Source organism: Mesoplodon densirostris, chromosome 3 (genome assembly GCF_025265405.1).
Source record: "Mesoplodon densirostris isolate mMesDen1 chromosome 3, mMesDen1 primary haplotype, whole genome shotgun sequence".
NCBI lineage: Eukaryota > Metazoa > Chordata > Mammalia > Artiodactyla > Ziphiidae > Mesoplodon > Mesoplodon densirostris.
In genome coordinates, this window is record NC_082663.1 from 100,703,577 (window position 1) to 100,724,358 (window position 20,782).

At 43.7% G+C, this 20,782-nt stretch overlaps 1 protein-coding gene and 1 long non-coding RNA gene across 2 annotated transcripts in view; one reads left to right on the forward strand and one right to left on the reverse strand.

Moving 5' to 3' along the window:
- Positions 1-8,685, forward strand: part of LOC132485360 (uncharacterized) — a 36,265-nt gene extending 27,580 nt beyond the window's left edge. The window contains exon 3 of the long non-coding RNA XR_009531405.1: positions 8,533-8,685. This is a non-coding gene — a long non-coding RNA (uncharacterized LOC132485360). The remainder of the gene's footprint in view (positions 1-8,532) is intronic.
- A 2,417-nt stretch (positions 8,686-11,102) lies between these two features.
- LOC132485361 (COP9 signalosome complex subunit 8) lies at positions 11,103-12,148 on the reverse strand. Its single transcript, XM_060091876.1, has 2 exons — positions 11,757-12,148; positions 11,103-11,643 (listed from the first exon to the last, which is right to left on the reverse strand). Exons 1-2 carry the CDS (start codon positions 12,083-12,085, stop codon positions 11,343-11,345), a joined length of 630 nt encoding a protein of 209 aa, XP_059947859.1. The 5' UTR covers positions 12,086-12,148; the 3' UTR covers positions 11,103-11,342.
- Between the last annotated feature and the right edge of the window lie 8,634 nt (positions 12,149-20,782).

Here is a 20,782-nt window from a genome sequence, read left to right on the forward strand (position 1 = left end):
CCAGAGCCCTCTGGCTCTCCCATATACAAGTTCTGCTGGCCTGCAAAGCCAGTTGTTCTGGGGCCTCATCTTCCCAGTGCAGGACCCCCTGGCTGGGGAGCCCAATGTGGGGTTTGGAGCTCTTGCTCCTTGGAGAGAACCTCTGTAGTTGTGGTTATCCTTCCAGTTGTGGGTCACCTACCCCAGGGGTGTGGCTCCTGAGTTTACTACATATCCACTCCTCCTACCCATCTCATTGTGATTCTTTTTTTTTTTTAACTTATTTATTTTTGGCTGTGTTGGGTCTTCATTGCTGCGTGCGGGCTTTCTCTAGCTGCGGTGAGCGGAGGCTACTCTTTGTTGTGGTGCACGGGCTTCTCACTGTGGTGGCTTCTCTTGTTGCAGAGCACAGGCTCTAGGCACGCAGGCATCAGTAGTTGTGGCACGTGGGCTTCAGTAGTTGGTGGCTCACAGGCTCTAGAGCGCAGTCTCAGTAGCTGTGGCTCATGGGCTTAGTTGCTCTGCCGCATGTGGGATCTGCCCAGAGCAGGGATCGAACCCGTGTCCCCTACATTGGCAGGCGGATTCTTAACTACTGCGCCACCAGGGAAGTCTTCACTGTGCTTCTTTATATTTTTAGTTGGGAAATCTTTTCTGCTAGTCTTCAGATCATTCTCATCAATCGTGGCTCTGTAAATAGTTGTAGTATTGGTGTGCCCATGGGAGGAGGTGAGCTCAGGGTGAGCTCACCTCTTCCTACTCCATCATCTTAGCTACACCTCCTCATTTCTGGAAAATCTTGAGTTGATGAAAGCAAAATGTCTGTTGATAATATAGATGGTAGTCAGGCATGAGGAAGAGACAGCTGACCATTGGCTCTTTGGTATAGTTTGGGGAAAGGTTTGTGCCACTGGAAAGCAGAGGAAAGAAAAAATGATGAGTCTCCATTAGTAAGTTCATGATTATGATAGGAATCTCTTGGTCTAAGCTAATATCCTTCTTTAACACATAAGGAAATTGAGGCCTAGTGAGAGTAAGCCTTCTTACTTGAAGTGTTTATTGAGCACCTACGAGTATATATTGTAAATGCTTGGGATTCATTAATGAACAAAACAGAGTTCTCTACCTCAGGTGCTAAGGCCCCACCAGCAGGGGCAGGATGGATGTTGGAAGCCAGGTGTCTTAAATGCCCATTGCTGTATTGCTCAGTGCCAAAAGGACCATCGCTTTGAGGTTATTTAAAATCCATGTAATGTACCTATTAGGACTGGAAACCATCAGAGGTTTGCCTAGTTGCTTTGAGAGGTATTGGGAGATTCTGAAACAATCCTTTTGCCTTGTGAATTTGATTGACTTCCAGGCCATTAATAATATCTGCTGACTACCTCCCATATCCCCACCCCCAATCTTGTCTTGTCTTTTTCTCCTCTCAGGTTTTTTTCTACCCTGTAAAGGGGAGGGAGCCAGAACTGACAGAGTAAGTCTCACTTCTCCTTTCAAACAATCCTTGAAAGGGAAATAACCCATTTGGTAGGTAGGTAGGTATCTTTAGGAATTTGCCTTAAGTTGACAAGTTACTTTTGAACAAAATGAGAAAAAAAGGATTGAGAACTATTTTGAACAACCATATCTAAATGTTCATACAAAAAGTTTAATTTGTCACATTCTTTTTGGAGAAAGATATCTTTTCTAATGATGCTACCATTATTTAAAACACTTTGGAATTCTTCCTATCTTACTGGTTTTGTAACCACTTCATAAGTTACACAAGAAAGTTGGTGTCATTACTTCATAGGAAGATTCCAGGTGATCCAAAGGCCATTTACCTTATTTTCCAGATCTGGCACTGAATGTCTTTGTCTGTTCTCCAAATCAAATCTACCCATAAATGATGAAAAGTTGTCACCACTGAGTCTATGTCATAAACTAAAAGAAAATTTAAAAGAGGTGTTCAGAAATATTTTGAATAAAGGCGATATTGTTGGAGTAAAGTTATAGACTCCTGAGGCGTCTAGTTGGAAAAGGTGTACCCTTTATTTTGTCAGGTATTGAATCACCTACTCTATGAGCAGTCCAAATATATATTCAGGTAATCTTCCCTATTCAAATCTAAGTGAATATTTTTTAAAATTAAAAAAATTTTAACTGTTAGTTTTATTGAATGAAAGATTCTTTAAATTCTACAATGCTTTACAATTTTCAAAAGTTTCATACACATGATTTCATATAATCTGATAAGAACCCCATATTTAATCCCCTCCCCCTATAATGCCCCTCCCCCCTCCCTCTCCTCACTGGCAACCACCAGTCCATTCTCTATATCTGCTAGTCTGCCTGCTTTTTGTTTTATTCACTAGTTTGTTGAATGTTTTAGATTCCACACATAAGTGTGGAAATATTTACTTTGTTCCATTAACATTTCTCATTTTTTAATGAAACACCTGTTAATATCCTTCAGAACATTAGTTTGAGAGATATACCATTAAACTGATTCTTTATTTCTATCACAGATTGAAGGGGCTGTTCTAGAATTTGATGAAGTTAAGAAATGTTATACAGTTAAACATGTCCATTCCCAGCTCGTAAAAATATTCCAGAGAAGCTAATTCTAATGCTAGAATCAGAATCTGGCAAGGATTAAATGATGTAGAAGTTGGCAAGATGTTATGCTATAGTAATTAAAAGGTTTTTCCATGTTAAGCACAGATCATTTTCAGAAAATGCTGAGAAGTATTTGTTTTGAATTCCAAGGAAAATTAAAGAAAATATAATTACAATATGCTCAAAATGTGCTTCAATTTTGAATAATTTCTCTAGGGATATTATATAAATGTAGTATTTGATCTATTGCTTCAAGATACTATTTATTGCTGCTGTGAAAAGAGAGAGATTTATAGTAATGATATCAGTGTTATTTTACATTAAATACACTAATGTCAAATTGGTTATTACCAGAGTCAAATTAGCATACCAGGAGCAGATGGAATGGAAACTTCTGGAAATGAAGACTAAAAACAGCCATGGGAGCTGGCACTCCCTTCTGTAATTTCTGTATAGCATCATTCCTCCTTGGAATCCCCACTCTTCCCCAGTCCCACCATGCTGTTCTCCTTGTCTATGTGGATTGACGTATTGTCCAAAGCCTAACTTTCATCACAGTTATCACCTCCTCCATGGAGTCTTTTCTGATCTTCTCCAGGGGCCTGTTACTGCACTGGGGAGTTTTGTATTTCTGTTTGTCTTATGGCATTTCATTCTGCCTTGGTTATGGTATATGTAATCTTGTCAAGAACCTTTCATGCAACCTGCGTGCCACCTTGAAATCCTTGTTTGCATCTCTTATATTTAGCCAACACACAGCTAGTGTCCAATATTTATGAAGTGAATAGTGAAAAAAAAAAACCCAAACACCCAGCTACTTCCTGTAAGTACTCTCATACCGAGAGCAACTGGTAAAAACAAAATGGGCATCTGAGGACAGTCCCCTCATTGTTCTGTGTTGGCATTAGCATTAATGGTCTCCCCAGGACACCAGTTTGTACTCGAGGAAGAACTTAAAGTCTGTAATTTCATCATTGTGTCTCTAAGAGTCAGTTCTAATTTAGCCAGCAGAATATTTCTCAGTATTTCTGTGGCAGGGGGTGTTTTTTGTTTTTTTTTTAGTGTGTTATTACCTTAAGATGTGTAAATTCTTGGCAGCTGTCTGGATTAAATAAATAAACAAAAACAAAGGATGATATGAAATAAGAACATTTAAAAGGTCCATTACCTCTTGACTTTGAACAATTGCCTAATTACCTCACGTTCAAAGCTAATTTATGGAATTCCACATAATAATGACTTACATTTGTCTAGCGATAGGAGGTTTCTAAGGTGCTTTCATCTGTGGCATTCATTCAATCAATCAACTAGTCAGTCAATTAACAAATTAATCCTTCAACAGACATTTCTTTAGAGCCTATTACATAACAAACATTGGCAAGCGTGGTTTGGGGATTTCTGAAATAAATAAGACAAAGGTACTGCCCTGTAAAAGTCTTCAGTCTGGTGAGGGTAGACAGAAATATAGACAAGTAAATGAGAGAATTCCCTGCTGGTCCAGTGGTTAGGACTCTGTGCTTCCACTTCAGGGGGCCCAGGTTCCATCCCTGGTCGGGGAACTGATCCCCACAAGGCGCACGGCCCCCCAAAAAGCAAGTAAATGACGGAAACGTTGTGTCATAGAAGCTTGTATATACCTTAGTTGTGGAGGCAAAGGTGGCGAGTGGCCCATTCTCATTAAGGGAGGGGGAAAGTGGACAGGAGAGCATTCATAGAAGAGCAGTCATTGAGTGAAGTCTTATCTGATTCTTACCAGTGTCACTATTATACATGGTTTACAATTGAGAACCTGACTTGGGTGTGAAGCATCTTCTCTGAGGTGACCCTGCTCTTAAGATTTCAGAAGCAACTTGCATCCCACTGCACAGCATCTCTCCTGCACCCCCTGAGATTCCTGGAGTGTGACTTTCATGTTCTAGTAGTGATGAGAAAGGGAAGGTAAAGCCAGAGAGCCTGAAAATCTCTGGCTTTATGCCAGAGAGGATTATGTTTATGCAAAATGAGCTTGGTTCCCAGAGTAAGAAGAAAAACAACTTGATTGAAAATGTTATTCGTCCATAAAGAAGGGGAGAAAGCCAAACCCAAAGGCAGGGTTTAGACCTGGAAACAATGGCTTTGTTAAGATTTACAGGCCTGTGGGATTTCTCAGTTGCATAGGGTATTAAGGAAAGTTATTTGAAAAATATTCAAATATTTTCCCTAGGCAATATGGAAACTCACTTTTTGGTGGTTGGGCCTCTATTAACATAAAACTTCGGAGGAAATGAGGTTTAAAAGGATGACCCACTTCTTCTGCTGTCACCACCCACAGACTCCAATTTAAGTTCTTCCTTATTCTGTTCACTAAAAGTCACTAGTTTTTTTCATGGGATGGATGTTTCTCTCTAGTCGTACTTTTGGTGTGTGTGGCCACATTTCACTAGGTTGGTGGCATATTGATTTGTATAAAGTGCCTTAAGAAGACACCCACATTCATTTAAGACAACAATGGCAAGAATAACTTAATATTAGCACATATTTTCTTTATTCTCTGAAAGAAAGCTTAATATCGGATGTTAGAATGTAACATCATACAGAGATTTCTAATATGAGCCAGAACTGCCCAGATACTGTGATTGAAGGGGATTTGGTCTTTTTCTTTGCTGAAGCTGGTATTTTAACTTACCTGGAAACAAAGTTCCATTACTCCAGTGGACTAGGTGGCCCCTTATTTTTATAGTAATTTACAGGTTAGAAAATGTTTCAAATACTCTCTTTTGGCCCTCACAAGAACTCCAAGGGGAGGCATATGCAATCTTTTTAACTGCAAATTTTTTTTTAACTCATGAGGAAACTGAGACCCAGACAGGTTAAGGCTAGGCTCTAGCTAATAAAAATGCTTTTCAGTGTATCTTCTGGACTGGTGTTGCTTAGTTCTGTTAAAAGATAAACTGAGGCATATTCAAATTTTAAGAGTTTATTTCAGCAAAAATTGATTTGAATCGAGCAGCACCGAATGGGAAACGGTTAGGATGCTCCCCATACAGGAGCTGGGAGAAAGACTTCTGTAGAGAAGATGCAGGGAGAGCAAAGCGAGGGAATTATCTGACTGGCTGAAGCATTTGCATTATTTGGAAAAGCTGAATTGGCTGTCTGCGATTGGTTGTCCTTACGTTTCACTTTCTTAACCTTGAGGCATTACAGGCTTAGGTTTTGGTTTGCTTACCGTAGGCTGCTAATGTATTAGATCTGCCTCAGTCTAATGGTCTCCTTGTTTAATTGATTTAACTGTTCTTTATATTATTATTGCTTCTTTGCAGAGAAATTGTCTCATGGACACACACGGTGACTCTAGTCCTGACCTGCTATTTCTCAAACGTGTGTGATTAGTTGCAAGGGAACCTTCGTGAGAAAATGCATGATTCTTTACCAGCCCATTCCACTTACAAGAAAAGTAATACAAATTATATACCCCAGTGGTACAGTAGTTTGAATTACTTTAATATACAAAGAGCAGCACATAATTAAATTCTAAGAATCAAGAATCGTATTTCTTTTACTGGGAACACCTGCACCAGAAGAGATTTAGTCTGGATGAATACAGCCCACTAGGGATCCTCGTTACAACACTGTGTGCAGATTAAACTGTAGAGAAATAACAGAAGGAGGTGATATTACCAATGTCAACCCATTTTCTCAGGCCACGCTAGCCTGGAGTTTTAAAAGGGGTCACAGCAATGGTAATAACCCGTAGTTTTAGCTTTTTATCTCTTTGGCTATTACAAATCTCCATGTCCTCCCCACCCAGCCCCAGCAGAGTCCCAGGGGTTGTCTCCTACATGTGCTCCCGTTCTGTCCACCTCCTGTGGGTTCCGGGATACGTTTCCTTCCTCCTCCACTTCAGCCCCCGTGGTGGTAGGCTGGTTGCCCTCATAGGGGACACAGATTTTGCTCTCAGTTGGCAGCCTTCCCTGGTACCGTTCTTGCCTCTGCCTCTGATTTCTTTCTTGGAGTTCTTTTTTTTTTTTTTTGCGGTACACGGGCCTCTCACTGTTGTGGCCTCTCCCGTTGCGGAGCACAGGCTCCGGACGCGCAGGTTCAGGGCCCTGGCTCACAGGCCCAGCCACTCCGCGGCATGTGGGATCTTCCCACACCAGGGCACGAACCCGTGTCCCCTGCACCGGCAGGCGGACTCTCAACCACTGCGCCACCAGGGAAGCCCTTCTTGGAGTTCTTGATGTGAGCCAGGCAGAAGCAGGACATGCAGTCCTCTCCCTTTTGGGATATGCATGGATCTCATAGCAGGGCAGGATTGTTAGTATGCCTTCTCTTTATTTTTAGATGGACAGCCTTCTCTTTTTAGCACTGAGTCCATGAGGGTAGGTAGGCCATGGACAGAGCTGGGGAACATTAAAACTATATTAAGACCATCACCTTATCCTCCTCTTGGTTCCTCATGAAAATACTTATTAGTGTTTTTTGGCAGACATTAATACCTATTAGCTGCCAGAGGAGCCCAGGATTTAAGCACAAAATAGAGCCTAGACTCAAGCTTAGGGGACCCCATATATCAATATTTGTGTTCACCCTGGGGCTGATTTTTTTTCCCTTCTATTTTTCTGTGCTCTCTTTCTTGTACTCTTGGCTTCTGTTTCTTTGGTTACTTGAAAAAATTTTAAAAATCTTAGTTATTGAAGTGAAAGCTGCTTTGAAAGGCAGAACGCCCTAGGTGAGATCTATCTCCCTGATTGAAGGGAAAGAAATGAAGGAGACTCACTGAAATAAAGTGAGTATTTCCAATCAGAAGAGGAATATTCTACCTCCCTCAGTGGTGAGTGACACCAAATCAGCTGGAAAGGGCTCTCATTCCTAGAGCTAAGGAATAAGGAATCTGGAGCTCACTGATACTGTACATACAAAACAAAACAAATCTAAACTGCGATATGAAAGCAGCGTTTAAAATTAACCAAGGGAGGCAGAGCTTCCTGGATTTGGATTTGGGGGTGGCAAGTACCCGGGTGCACTGCCCCTATTTTACTGTCCAGAGTGAGGTAAATAGTCCCTGCTCTGAATTGGGAGTTTTGGGGGGAGCCGTTCTCTCCCTTTACGTTCCCAGTATCTTCCTAAACCATCCTGAGTCCATGTCTTTTCCTTATTCTCATTTTATTAGAACCTCAAAGAAGATCAGAGATCACCTGACAATTTGAACTCTGTTTGTAGGAAGGTGTTTCTCAATCAAGACAACACTTAAAAGGCAGCATGACCCGGGGAAAAGAATGTAGTCATCTGGGTATCAGGAGACCTGGAATTTTCTTTTCTGACAACTGTGCCACCTTACCAGGGAAGCTCCCTTCTCCTACCTCTCATCCCTGCTCTCCCCCTCTACCTCCGTCAGTCTGTTTCTTTGTAAACAGTTTTTATCTACGTGATTCCTCCTTCTCTAAAGTTCTGAGTATATAATTTTTTTTTTTTTTTTTCGGTACGCGGGCCTCTCACTGTTGTGGCCTCTCCCGTTATGGAGCACAGGCTCCGGACGCGCAGACTCAGCAGCCACGGCTCACGGGCCCAGCTGCTGCGCGGCATGCGGGATCCTCCCGGACCGGGGCACGAACCCGTGTCCCCTGCATCGGCAGGCGGACTCTCAACCACTGCGCCACCAGGGAAGCCCTGAGTATATAATTTTGAAAAGCTCCTCCCACCCAAGGAGTTTCTTCAGACCCCGAGGAGAAGTCTCTAGTTGGGAGGGGAGATGTTTTCCCGTACATGTATTGAGCACCTCATATGTAACAGGTGCAAGTCACCATTCAAAGCGTCCTTTATGTGTGTCATTTAATCCTTAATGATGATAACACACACTTGTATAGAACTTCCTCTGTGCCAGACTCTGTTCTAATTAGTTTACATACATTCACCCATTTAAATCCTCATCACGAAGTGTATGAAGTTGCTAATATAATGATCTTCCTTTTGCAGGTGACCACTGAACCTTAAAGGAGAAACAAACATAGTGCCCTAGGGCCTAGGGCTGATCTCAATATTCATAAACCAGGACAGGACAATCATCTTCTCTTGACAGATGAGGAAGATGGGGTTCTAACAGGCTAAGGAAAACTGCCCACAGTCACAGAACAAGTAAGTAGCACACTTGGAAATCAAACTCACGTCTGATTTGTTCCAGAGCCCCCATTCTTTCCATTTTGCTGCTTTGCCTCCCAGAGACATTTTTGCTTTGTCATAAACCGCAGAGCAGAGCGTGGCACTTTTAACGAAGGAAGAGTTTGCCAAATGAAAAGCAGATTAATGAGATATTTGGGATGCTTTGCAGTAAATAAATCTCTTTCAGAATTCTCATGTTCTCCCACTCACATCGTTAAAGCCATAACAGTAACAATTACCTCAGCCTGGTTGAGGCCGTGTGGGAGTGTCTGTTGCCCTGGGAAGACACTGGGGACCCACAAAAGTTTCCTTGAGCTGACTGAGCCATAGGTCAGAAATTGGATATATCAGAGGTTGGCTTTCCCCGTCAGAGCCTCGTCTTGCCCCTCCTGTTTCTGGCTGTGTCTTGAAACGCGGTTACCTGAGGAGAGGAATAGAGCTTAAAATTGGGTCAACATTAAGAATATTAGAAATGTCAATGTCAACCTGTTCTCCGAGACTTAGAGCACCATTTGAACACGATTGCCCGAGACTTGAGTAGAGTCTATCTTTTTTCTTTCTAATAATAGGTAATCTTAGCTATTCCCTGGGAATTAAAAAATACCCCTTTGAAACTGAGAGGCCAGAGCAGAAATGTAATTATTTCTATATGATACACAACTGAATTTAAAGCCAAATGCTCACATTTATATTCAAGAGGAATGTGTGTCTACTTAACGCTGGTGTTGAGGGTCTGGGGGATGTGAAGACAAGCAAGTCCCGGGCCCTTTGTCTAAGAGCTAGGAATCTACTAAGGGAAATGGGGTGTAAGCTGTAATAACCTGTGCTGGGAGGGGAAACATAGCATTTACTGCCCATCCGCCACAGGCCAGGCATTGTGTCAAGTACTTTATACAAGGCCATGGCAAGATGGATGTATTAGCCCCATTTCTAGGGGAGGAAAGCAAGACTCAGAAGAAGTTGTCCTGGGCCAACAGCACTTTATGCATATGGCTGAGATTCAGACTCAGGTGACTCTAATGACAGACCTGCACTCTTTCCCCTAGGATTGACTGTTAATTAGGCAGGATCCACTTAATGGTCTAACGCATTAGGTATCCTTCATGGGATTTAAAGATTCACGAAATTAGCTCACCGAGTTGCATAACGTTTTGAGATGACAATTTTTGACCTGGGTTTTTTTTTTTTTTTTTCTTTTTTTTTTTTTTTTTTTTGCGGTACGCGGGCCTCTCACTGTTGTGGCCTCTCCCGTTGCGGAGCACAGGCTCCGGACGCGCAGGCTCAGCGGCCATGGCTCACGGGCCCAGCTGCTCCGCGGCATGTGGGATCTTCCCGGACCGGGGCACGAACCCGTGTCCCCTGCATCGGCAGGCGTACTCTCAACCACTGCGCCACCGGGGAAGCCCCTGACCTGGGGTATTTTGAGGAGTCTTGGGCGAATCAAATAATTTTCAGCTTTTTCCAAGGAATGTACAAAACAGAAAACTTTACCCATTTCTTGTGCTTTTATGTTGGTGGGGTGAGGCTTATGGATGGTCTTTGGGTGAGGGATAGAAGAGGTCTGGATAACCCAGATAGCTCCATTACTTGGTGAGAAATAATGGTTTTGAAGTATGACTTGGCTACTTTAAAGTGGCTGTATCAGCTCAGTAGGAGTTAGCAGTTTTGTTTTTTTTTTTTTTTTAAATTCAATGAAATATTTATTGAACAAATGCAGAATAAATGAACTAGGGGGTGGTTTTAACCTGGAGATACAAGAAACAACTTCAAATATTCAGAGGGCTGTCACACAAACAATGAAAGACTTGTTCGGTATTTCTCCAAAGGGCAGAACTTGACCCAATGGCCAAATAGGAGCAACCAAGGGGCTGCAGGACAGTGGTACACAGTGTATCACTTAATCGCTTCTTCCCCAAACAGTGCCTCCCACACTCACGTTTCCCTTCTTCTGAAAGGAAATATGACAACTTAGTACTTCTCATGAATGTCTTTAATACGTCGCAGGTTCACGGCAAGCCCTCCACTGCCAGCAATGGATGCACTCACACTCTCAGAAAAAAACCTAAAGTTAACAAGCTGGTTTACTAGGGAGATGGTCTCTGTTCCTCAGCTCTATCTCAGCATTTTATATGTGTGATTCTCAGGAGGGGAGAGGAAAAGAGCATATTCTCCAAAGGGGGTGAATTAGAGTCCCCAGCACTTCAGATACTGCCCCTGGGGACAGTCCTCCTCAAACCCCAGATGCATCACTGTAACTATCAACCTGTGGTAGAGATGGGAGTGTGCGGTGTGCTGGGGCAGAAGAAACAGCTGACAACCACGGTTCTACATGAGGCAGGAGAGCTGTCTTTTATGAGTCACTAGGAAGTATAAACGGACTGCCTAACGCTGACGGGCTCCATTCAAACTGTCCAATGTTACAAAATGAGAATTGTTTCAACAACCATTCAGCATGTTCAAGGACAAAATATATATAATATACTTTATATTATATACGTATTTTATCACATACTCAGTAAGGAATGCTGAGGTGCTTAATCCACCCAATAAAGTTGAAAATAAAAATTTTACATTTTTCTGTCAGTATTCAGGATGCTGAAGGTGGATCTTGAACTCAGAATGATAAGTCAGTTTTCGAGGAAAGCCACATAATCGGTGAGTCTGGCTAACTGCTGTTCATTGGGGATAGGTGGAACAGGGGCAGGCTCTGAAAAGGGAATAAACCTGTTAAAGGAAACATCCAGGGCCCCTGCAACTGGCTTTTTGGGCATGACCATCCTTGTGGTGGAGTCGGCCTGCCATCCTTGTTCTAGGATACCTTTCACAGCCTCTTCCACGGGAAGTCCAACAAAGGCTGCGAAATCGTCGGCGATGATGGAGGTATATGCCTGAGAGACCAGGGCGAAGGCTCGCCTCCGGGTGGCATCTAAAGGTCTCTGCGTTTCCAGGTGCAGCTGGAGGCGCCTAACATGTAAGAGGGGCTCCAATATTGCTGAATAAACACATGCATTTCTTATACTTCCTCTTCGGTCAAAAAATCTCTAAGTGCCTCCATGATTGGCTGGACCGTCTCAGACCACGGGTGAGCGCTGATGGTGGTATAGATCCCGGGGAAATCTCTCTGCCAGATTCTTTGTCCTACCGACCAAATTCCCCCAAGTTCAGAATTTGCAGATTTTATAGCAGGTGGTATTCTTTTCCAAAGATATCTTGCATTATTCATGTCATTATAAAGTAGATATAAAGCTAGAAGCTGACCATACACTGGGGGTGTAGCAATTCCTCCTGGAGCCTCGAGCTCCTGGTTCTCGCACTGATCCAGCAACTTTCTGAAACTAAAGGAACTTTCCGCCATCACCGCCACTGGCATTTTCCCGGCCGGTCCCGCCACTGAACCTCCCCGCCGAGCCGGACCTCAGACTGTCCCTCGGGGCATCGCGCCCGCGATTAGGAGTTAGCAGTTTGATGTGGCTACCAAAAAGCCAGTCTTAAGAGAAGTATCTCTGGTGGGGGAGGTAAGAACCCCACTCTGCTTTGCCTTGGTCAGACCTTAGTTGGAATACTGTGTTAAGTTCTGGGGACTGTAGACTAAGATAAATATAAAGCAACTAGGACACACATTCAGGAGAAAGTTTGGATCACAATGTGGAAATGAAATCTGGACGTTTAGGGAAATAGGGCTGTGCAGCTGCAGAAAAGACTTGAAGGGCTGAGATAACAGTCTTCAAATATTAGAAGGATTGTCTTGTGGAAGAGGAATGTTGATTTTTTTTTCTCTGTGGCCCTAAAAGATGCAACCAGAAGCCACAGGCTCTGGGGAAGTGGATTTGTCCTTACACGGAAGAATTTTTTGTTCTATCTGCCTAAATATGTTGAGTTTTTTGTTGTTGTTGTTTTAGAAAGTGGTGGATTCCCAGTCCCTGAAGGTCCTAGGATATGTGCCAAGTAATTACTTGGTGGAGCCATGGCAGAGGAAATTCAAAGGTACCATGGATTGGATTTCACAAGCATCAAAGTCCTTCCCAACCCTGAGCATCTCAGTACCTGTGGACTGTCCTTCCAGGCTTTGCCTCCACCTTTGTCACTAGGGTTGGGGTATGTTTTGGGGGGATGGATAGATGGATGGGTGACGGGGAATAGGAAGAATGTACAATGGCAAAGCAGTTACTTGGTCCATTCAAATTTGGTCTGCCATTTTTAAATTTTGCCTTTCCTATATACTCATTTGCTTGCCCTAAACTCTGGGCACCTGGAGGCCTTTGCTGTAACTGCTTGTGATCCTCAACATCGTACCCCATCTCATGCAATTGGGTTCTTATAAATGTTATTTGACAGTGATTTTTATCAGGTATCAAGTATTGTCAGGCTCCAATAGTAAGCGAATCTAACTTCGCTGTATGTACAAACTCTAGGTTTGTAAAGCTTGTGGCTGCCTCCCCTCTCTGGGGAAAGACAGAACCTGAATTCTTTTCCAAATTTCAGTGAGATGGAAATTTTGGGACACCCATGAGACAGAGAACCAGTCAAAGGGCTTCACACTTAAAAGTAGCCTTAAAAATTACCCATATGCCAGTTGCACCACTCCCAGCTCCCTGTCAGGTAGCAATCTTCAACTGTTTTGAAAGATCTCTAGCTCTTTTTATCCAATTAAGGGCTGAAAGTGATTGACAGAAGGTTTTTGCTCATAGTCTACAGCTGAACTCTTGTGTCAACAGTAAATATTCCAGCAGAAGGAGTGGGGGTTTGATCATTTTACTGCTTTCTGCAGGGCAGACTCTGTGGGCTCATGGCAACATCTAATCTTCAGTGACCCCAGTTGTCACACCCAGGAGTAGGTTTCTCTCTAATCCTTTTCAGAGCTATGAACAGCAGGGAAACATGATTTATAGACCAAGAGGCATTTTCATCATGGGATTTGTGAGCATTTCATATCCCTTTCCTCATTATGGATACACTGCCCATCCTTTGGGAGAGACACTAAGGTGTTGGTCAGATCCTGTTAACCTCATTTACTTCCATGAATTCATGTCAAGTGTATTATGTTCATGGAGGAGATTTTCAAAACCCTACCGAATGGGTTTAGAGGAAGATGGGGCTAACTTCAGATGACTTCTTTAGGCCAGAGGTTTTCCTAGGCACCAGTAATCATCTGATTCTGCTTTCTAAGGCTGCTTCCCTTACTTACGATTCATACATAGAAGCTAAGTCCTTGATGCAAAGGTGTTCTTTACAGTTGTGGGTTTTACCTCAATCTCTGGGCTCCTTTAAAAATAAACTTCGAATATTCTTCTCAACCCTAGTTATTTGAACTCTGTGAGTCTCAGCTCAGTTTATTAACATGATTAATTTGCAGTGGATCTCTATGTCTTATGTCCTTAATACATTGCTTCACACAGGGGCACCAGCTCAGGAGGATTTTGTCTGTTGCAAATTTATGAGGAAGTTGAATATTTATTTTTGGTACTTTTTCACCACCTCCCCAACATCTGCCTCCTGATCAGATACCATTTCTTCTTCTTCCTGTCTCTAGATTTCCAATGCCATTAAAAAATGGCCCAATTCTCAGCCTGTTTTCCCCTAGTCCTTGCTAAAACAGTGGCTGATGATGGTTTAAGTTAAGGCACCACTTCTCATGAGGTTACTTGTATTTTAATAAAAATCTTGGAAGGGTAAACATTCAAAGTCCTGATTCTCTATGGTTAAATTTTAGGCAGTGTAAAAAATAGTTTTAGATGGAGACGAAGGGAGTTGGGTGGATTACACAGGACATGGGATGAACAGGGCTGTCACTTTTTTTTTTTTTTTTTTTTCCTTTTTGCGGTATGCGGGCCTCTCACTGTTGTGGCCTCTCCCGTTGCGGAGCACAGGCTCCGGATGCGCAGGCCCAGCGGCCATGGCTCACGGGCCCAGCCGCTCCGCGGCATATGGGATCCTCCCAGACCGGGGCACGAACCCGTATCCCCAGCATCGGCAGGCAGACTCTTAACCACTGCGCCTCCAGGGAGGCCCAGGGCTGTCACTTTTTTTTTTTTTTTTTTTTTTTGCGGTACGCGGGCCTCTCACTGTTGTGGCCTCTCCCGTTGCAGAGCACAGGCTCCGGACGTGCAGGCCCAGCGGCCATGGCTCACGGGCCCAGCGGCTCCGCGGCATGTGGGATGCTCCCGGACCGGGGCACGAACCCGTGTCCCCTGCATCGGCAGGCGGACTCCCAACCACTGCGCCACCAGGGAAGCCCGAGGGCTGTCACTTTTGTTCAGTTACATGAACATGGTGACAGGCAAGCATAAATGCAGAGATGGCATTCCTGTGCTGGTATGGGGAAAAGGAAGAGAGGCCACTGGTCAGGACATTGTTTTGCCTAGGGAGGAAGAAGATCCAGTACTTTGGTGATTTATTTAAGCTTTTGTTTTTTTTTTGCGGGATAGAGGAGCAAGTAGGGGAGCTCATACTTGAAGCCGAATCCGGCCTCCGTACCCTGACACTGAATTAAATCTCAAGACAGAGTTGTGGGTGAAGTAGAAAAGAATAGCTTTATTGCTTTGCCAGGCAAAGGGGGCTAGAGCAGGTGATTGCCCTCAAAACTCTGTGTCCCTGACCTGGAGAGGGTAGTGAGGAGTTTTATAGTAATCGTTCAAAGAGGAGAGCATGATCAGCTCATGGACATTTCTCTGATTGGTTGGTGGTGAGGTAAGTGGGTGTCAGCATCATCAACCTTACGGTTCCAACTGGTTCTGGGGTCTGCGTGTTTGTAGGTAGCACACCATTAACTTCTCCCACCTAGTGGGGGTTTCAGTATCTGCAAAACAGCTCAAAGATATTGTTATGTGTATCCCTTAAGGGGGAACCAAGACCCTGCCCCAAGGCTGCACTAGTGTTTCTTTTGACTATTCCTCCCTTGTCTCGCATCTCCTCCCTTCTCTAATTAGCAACTGTTTGAACCTGCTCCTTGGAACTCAGGGAAGGTCATGGAGGCTGAATGAAGCCTATTTCCTGTAATCAAGAAATGGGGGACACCGATACAGGCTTTGTGCCCAGGAGCCCACAGGGTCCTGCTAGGGATCATACTCAGTGCAAGGAGATGTGGAAAATCCAGAGATAAGGAATCATGGCCTCTACTTTCCAAGGGCTCCTACTCTATGTTGTAGGGGAAATCAGACACATTGATTAAGAGTCTGCCCGATTGAAGGATGTGAAAAGAGTTATCACAGAGGTACAACTAACATGCTGGGAAAATGTGTGGTCCATTCTCACTGGGATATCTGGAAGGGCTTCCTGTAGAAAGTGGGATTTTAATTGAACTTAAAAACAATTTGTACTTTGAAAAATTATACTCTTGAAAGAGATGAGTTGAGCAAGTGCCTGTCCTCTGATGGAGGGAGGGAAGTCTGGCCTAGTTGAGTGGAGGCGGGAAGGTGAGTGTTACGCTTAGTCTGGAAAACTCGGCAGGGCCTTCAACCCTACGGGGCTTTGAACGTTCGGTTGACTATTTTCGGTTTTCTTCTTCTCGCATTGGGAAGCCATTTAAGATTTAAGCAGGGGAATAATATTCTTAAAGAAAATAACTATGACCAGGATGAATTGAAGGGAGGGAGAAACAACATACTCATTTATCTACAATTTGGGGAAGAGAGAAAGATTATCTCTAATTCATTAGATGTGCATTGTATCAGCAAGAGGGAAATAAGCAGCATATCTTGGTACATAAATCCTCCTCCCATATATGCATTCTTTTTCACCAGGGAGCAAGTATTTGGCAGCCAAGTTATCTTTAAAGTAATAAGAAAGCTATTTGGAATAAATGTTTCAGAACCATTTGTTACTTTGCACAGACCTATGAGCAAATAGGATTGAGCTAAAGCATTTACAGTGGTATGTGGTTCTGCAGGGCCCGCCACCCTATTATATATACTTTTATCTTGGCTAAACTCCAGCTGTTGCCACTGCTATTAGTCAAAGAACTGAAGTGTCAACGAGCTAATCAAAATAGCAAAGTGGGAGTCAAGAGTTTTTCCACCTGTTTCCTAAAGTCTTAGGAAGATTGATTCCTTTTTATTCCTTCTATTCAGAACATAAAAGCCTCCCAGACATCTAATCTTTACTAGGTCAAACATTTCAAAAGGCAGTGGGATTATTTTCCAGTTGCTTTTCAGTTTAAGGCAAGTGTTTTAGGGGCTTCCAAAGCCTCCCTCCTGAATCAATTTATGAAAAAAAAAAACAAAAACAAAAAATGAAGGAAAGGCATTATTAACCCAACTACATTGTCTTGGTGTAAAAATCCTAACATATAGCATAGTGGGAAAAGGTTCTGAATCATGACCTAAGAGATGTGAGTTCTAGACCCAGTTTTGTGAATGCATAGCTTGGTGGTTTTGTCAAGTCTCCTATTTAACAGGGAGGGATTCGAATTTTCCTGTATGGTTTCTGTACTATTCAGCAGTAGTGTTCACAATTACTTTTGCCTAAGGAGTTTAGAAAATGGAGAGACACATGATAATGTTGCAGGAAGAGGGACCTCGTCCAGGGCCCAAGGGTGGGCTCTTGTCTACCACTCAGAAAAGAATTGTCTGAGGAGACACACGTGCTGACAAAGCATCAGACTTTGTTGGGAAGGGGTGTCCGGGTGCAGAGCAGCAGGGGAAGGGAAGCCAGGAGAACTGCCCTGCCACGTGGCTCGCAGGCTCAGGTGTTATGGTGATGGGGTTCGTTTCTGGGTTGTCTCCGGCCAGTCATTCTGACTCAGGACCCTTTCTGGTGGTGCACACATTGCTCAGCTAAGATAGGTTCCAGCGAGAAGGATTCTGGGAGGTTGGTAGGACATATGGACAGGAGTCTCCTCTCTCCTTTTGACCTTTCCCGTATTCTTCCGGTTGGTGGTAGTTGGTTAGTTCCGCGTTCCTTACCAGGACCTCCTGTTTTAAGATGACTCGTGCAAGTGGTTACTATCGGGCCTGGTCAGGGCAGGCAGTTTTGGGCAGTGGTTTCCCTAAAAATAAGATTGTGGTCAACAATTTTGGGTGGAAGTGATGTGTGTTACTTTTGGGCCAGAACTCACACTGCCAGTGTGAGGCTCCAGAATTCTTTCTCTCTACAAAGATGACTGAGAGAGGTGGCTTTGTCAAGCTGGGGGCAAGAATAAGGAAAATGAAGAGCAGAACTCCTAGGCAGCCCATGATGGGCATGTACAAGGAGCAGGAAATGAACCTTTGTTGTTGTAAACCACCGAGATTTGGAGGAATTATTCAAGCTTATTCCTTTTTGTTAGTTTGTTTTGCAATATGCGGGCCTCTCACTGCTGTGAGAGGAAGATAATAACAATGACAAGTAGCAAAAGCTCTAAAATGGAGAATATACTCCATTATAGCCAATTAATGGGAGTGGGAGGTTCGGGCTCACTGTCCAGGACATAGAAATAAAAGCTGAGGATGCTCTGAGGCATCTCTTGGATCTCTATAAGCCTCCATCATTTCTGCTGAGTAGGGTTGACAGATAAAATATAGGCTGTTCAGTTAAATATGAATGTCAGAAAAACAACGAGTACATTTTGAAGATAAGTATGCCCCAAATAGTACATAGGATCTACTTATACTAAAAGTGATGACTTATTATTCATGTGAAGTTCAAGTTTAACTGGGTATCCTGTATTTTTGTTTAGTAAATCTGACAGCCCTACTGATGATCCACAATGGAGGCAGTTCAGGAGCGGTACATGCTGGCTCTCGGACAGTCAGAAATGGCTTCAGCAGATCCAGGTACAGTATGAAATTCTTTTTGGATGTAGCTCAGAAGCCATGGCCAGCCCTTGACTGCAAATACTGCCTTAGGTTTCCCTGAGGTGGGGTAAACCGTCCTCTTAATGGCCTTTTGGTAAGTCTGGAAGACCATATCCAAGGGGAGCCCCAAAGTCAGTTTCATCCTCACAACCATGTTTCCAATTCCTGGAATTGGCTGCATGTGACTCACAAGAGATGAGGAGGTTTGTGAGAATTGGGAGTGTCATAGCTTGAACCCTTTGTAGGTGAAGTTTTGGTGTTCTGAGAGTTTTAACAGGAGCAATGTGAAAGACTCCAGGTCGCCAGGTAGATAGAAATAATCCTGTTCTACTTCTGTGTATGTGACAAGTCTCTAATAGTTCACAGAGCAAATATCTGGTCTTAGAAAGACTGATCCAAGCTTGGATGTTTCTGGTGACAAGGCAAGGTCGTGAGTTTCAAGTTCACCTTTTATGGTTGAGGAGACAATAAAGTTGTCAGAAGGGCAATCATGGAGGAGACGTTGGCTTCATCCATTGTGCAGGCTTGTATATTTGGTTCTATGTAGATTGTGTTTCAAAGGTGGAGCTTGTTTACAATTACGAACATTCTCTGACGTGCTTTTTGGACCTTCATTCCCAGAGCAAGAGCAGTGCCGAGGCTCTAGAAATGCCATGGATATTCTGAGCTGTCAGTGGCATTTCCCAGGTACTGTTCCCTTGGTGCTGCTCCTTGAAATGTCCAAAGGGATTATCATCTGTTTTGTGGCCGGTCCTAGCATTGTGAAAGGAAGCTGCTGCACCGGGCTCAGAGGATTTCGGCTGCGGTGGGAGGAGTAGTAGTAGTACGACTATAAATTGTATCACACCATATCTATTCCATCTTGAGAGTGGGGTTGGGGGGTTATGAAGGGGGACTTTTATTGTACTTTTATACATTGTCCCCTTGAAAATAATTCAATTTTTAAAAATTAATTAATTTATTTTGGGCTGCATTGGGTCTTTGTTGCTGCTAGCGGGCGTTCTCTAGTTGCAGTGAGCGGGGGCTACTCTTGGCTGTGGTGCATGGGCTTCTCATTGCAGTGGCTTCTCTTGTTGCGGAGCACGGGCTCTAGGCACGCAGGCTTCCGTAGTTGTGGCACGTGGGCTCAGTAGTTGTGACACACGGGCTCTAGAGCGCAGGCTCAGTAGTTGTGGTGCGCGGGCTTAGTTACTCCGTGGCACGTGGGATCTTCCCAGAACAGGGCTCGAACCCATGTCCCCTGCATTCGCAGGCATATTCTTAACGACTGCACCACCAGGGAAGCCCAAAAACTGAATTGTTTTTTATACTGAGAATATTCCTAATATTATTCCAAAATTTAAAAAATATGTAGTTGGATAACACTATGAAAAATTAACTGATATATTCTTGTATTATTTCTCTTTTCTCCCTGGATTTTTTTCCCCCTCCAGTCAGCTAGGCACTCTGAGTTCACTGCATTAGGAAGGTAAAGACTCAGCCGAAATGAGGGAGAAAAAAAGAAAATTCTCAGCTTTGGAATGTTCAAAACAGAGGCCACAGTAGAACAGGTGAGAATTCTGTGCACAAAAAATAAATCTCGTCTCAAATGTAAAAAAGAATTCTCTGCACTGGGAGGCAGGAGAGGGAGGGAGGGAAGGACTGAAGGAGAGAGATCAGTGTGACCAGGGACATGGAGACTGTGCTTGAGGACGATAGGCCCAGGAAGAGAATCAGAATCTGGAGAAGATTCAGCCTGCACGCGATCATTGCCTCCAGCCAGCACCCTCATCTCAGACGTTGGGAAATTCAGAGAGAGAGTGGGAGTAAGTCAGGAGGGCCACGCGCATAGTCTGTGTGGCAGGGGTTGTGGCCATTCCCTATTTGTGAGAAGTCCCCAGCAATTTCCAGGCCTCCTTCTGGAAAATGCTGGCGGACGTCTCTAGTGCTTATGTGAAAGCTTGTTCACAAACCTTGAAAGATGCAGATGTAGATGACTGATAGATAGATGCATAGATAGAAAAATGTAGTTAACTCAAACCTCCAGGAAAGGTTTGGAAAATGCCCTTTATTGCATAGGACGTTCCTATTGTCATATGATGTTAGACTGAGTGCCGGTCCCTTCATCCTCCTTCATACCACGGCATTCTGTCTGCTACTCTCCCGAGGGTCCTTTCTTCTCCCTGGAAGGGATAAAACAACTGAGGTAGAACAGGAAGAGACAAGCAGCACTCCAAGCTCTGCTGGTCAGGGTTACCCTCCAGCGTTGCCTTAATGCTCAGATCCAGACACACCACAGTGAGCTTGGCTCCAGATCA

Excerpts from the sequence above, each read along its gene's own strand:
- LOC132485361 (XM_060091876.1), bottom strand. The coding sequence starts at position 12,085 with ATGCCAGTGGCGGTGATGGCGGAAAGTTCCTTTAGTTTCAGAAAGTTG. Across the intron at positions 11,644-11,756 it reads CCAATCATGGAGGCACTTAG|AGATGCCACCCGGAGGCGAG; the intron begins AGATTTTTTGAC and ends GCAGAGACCTTT.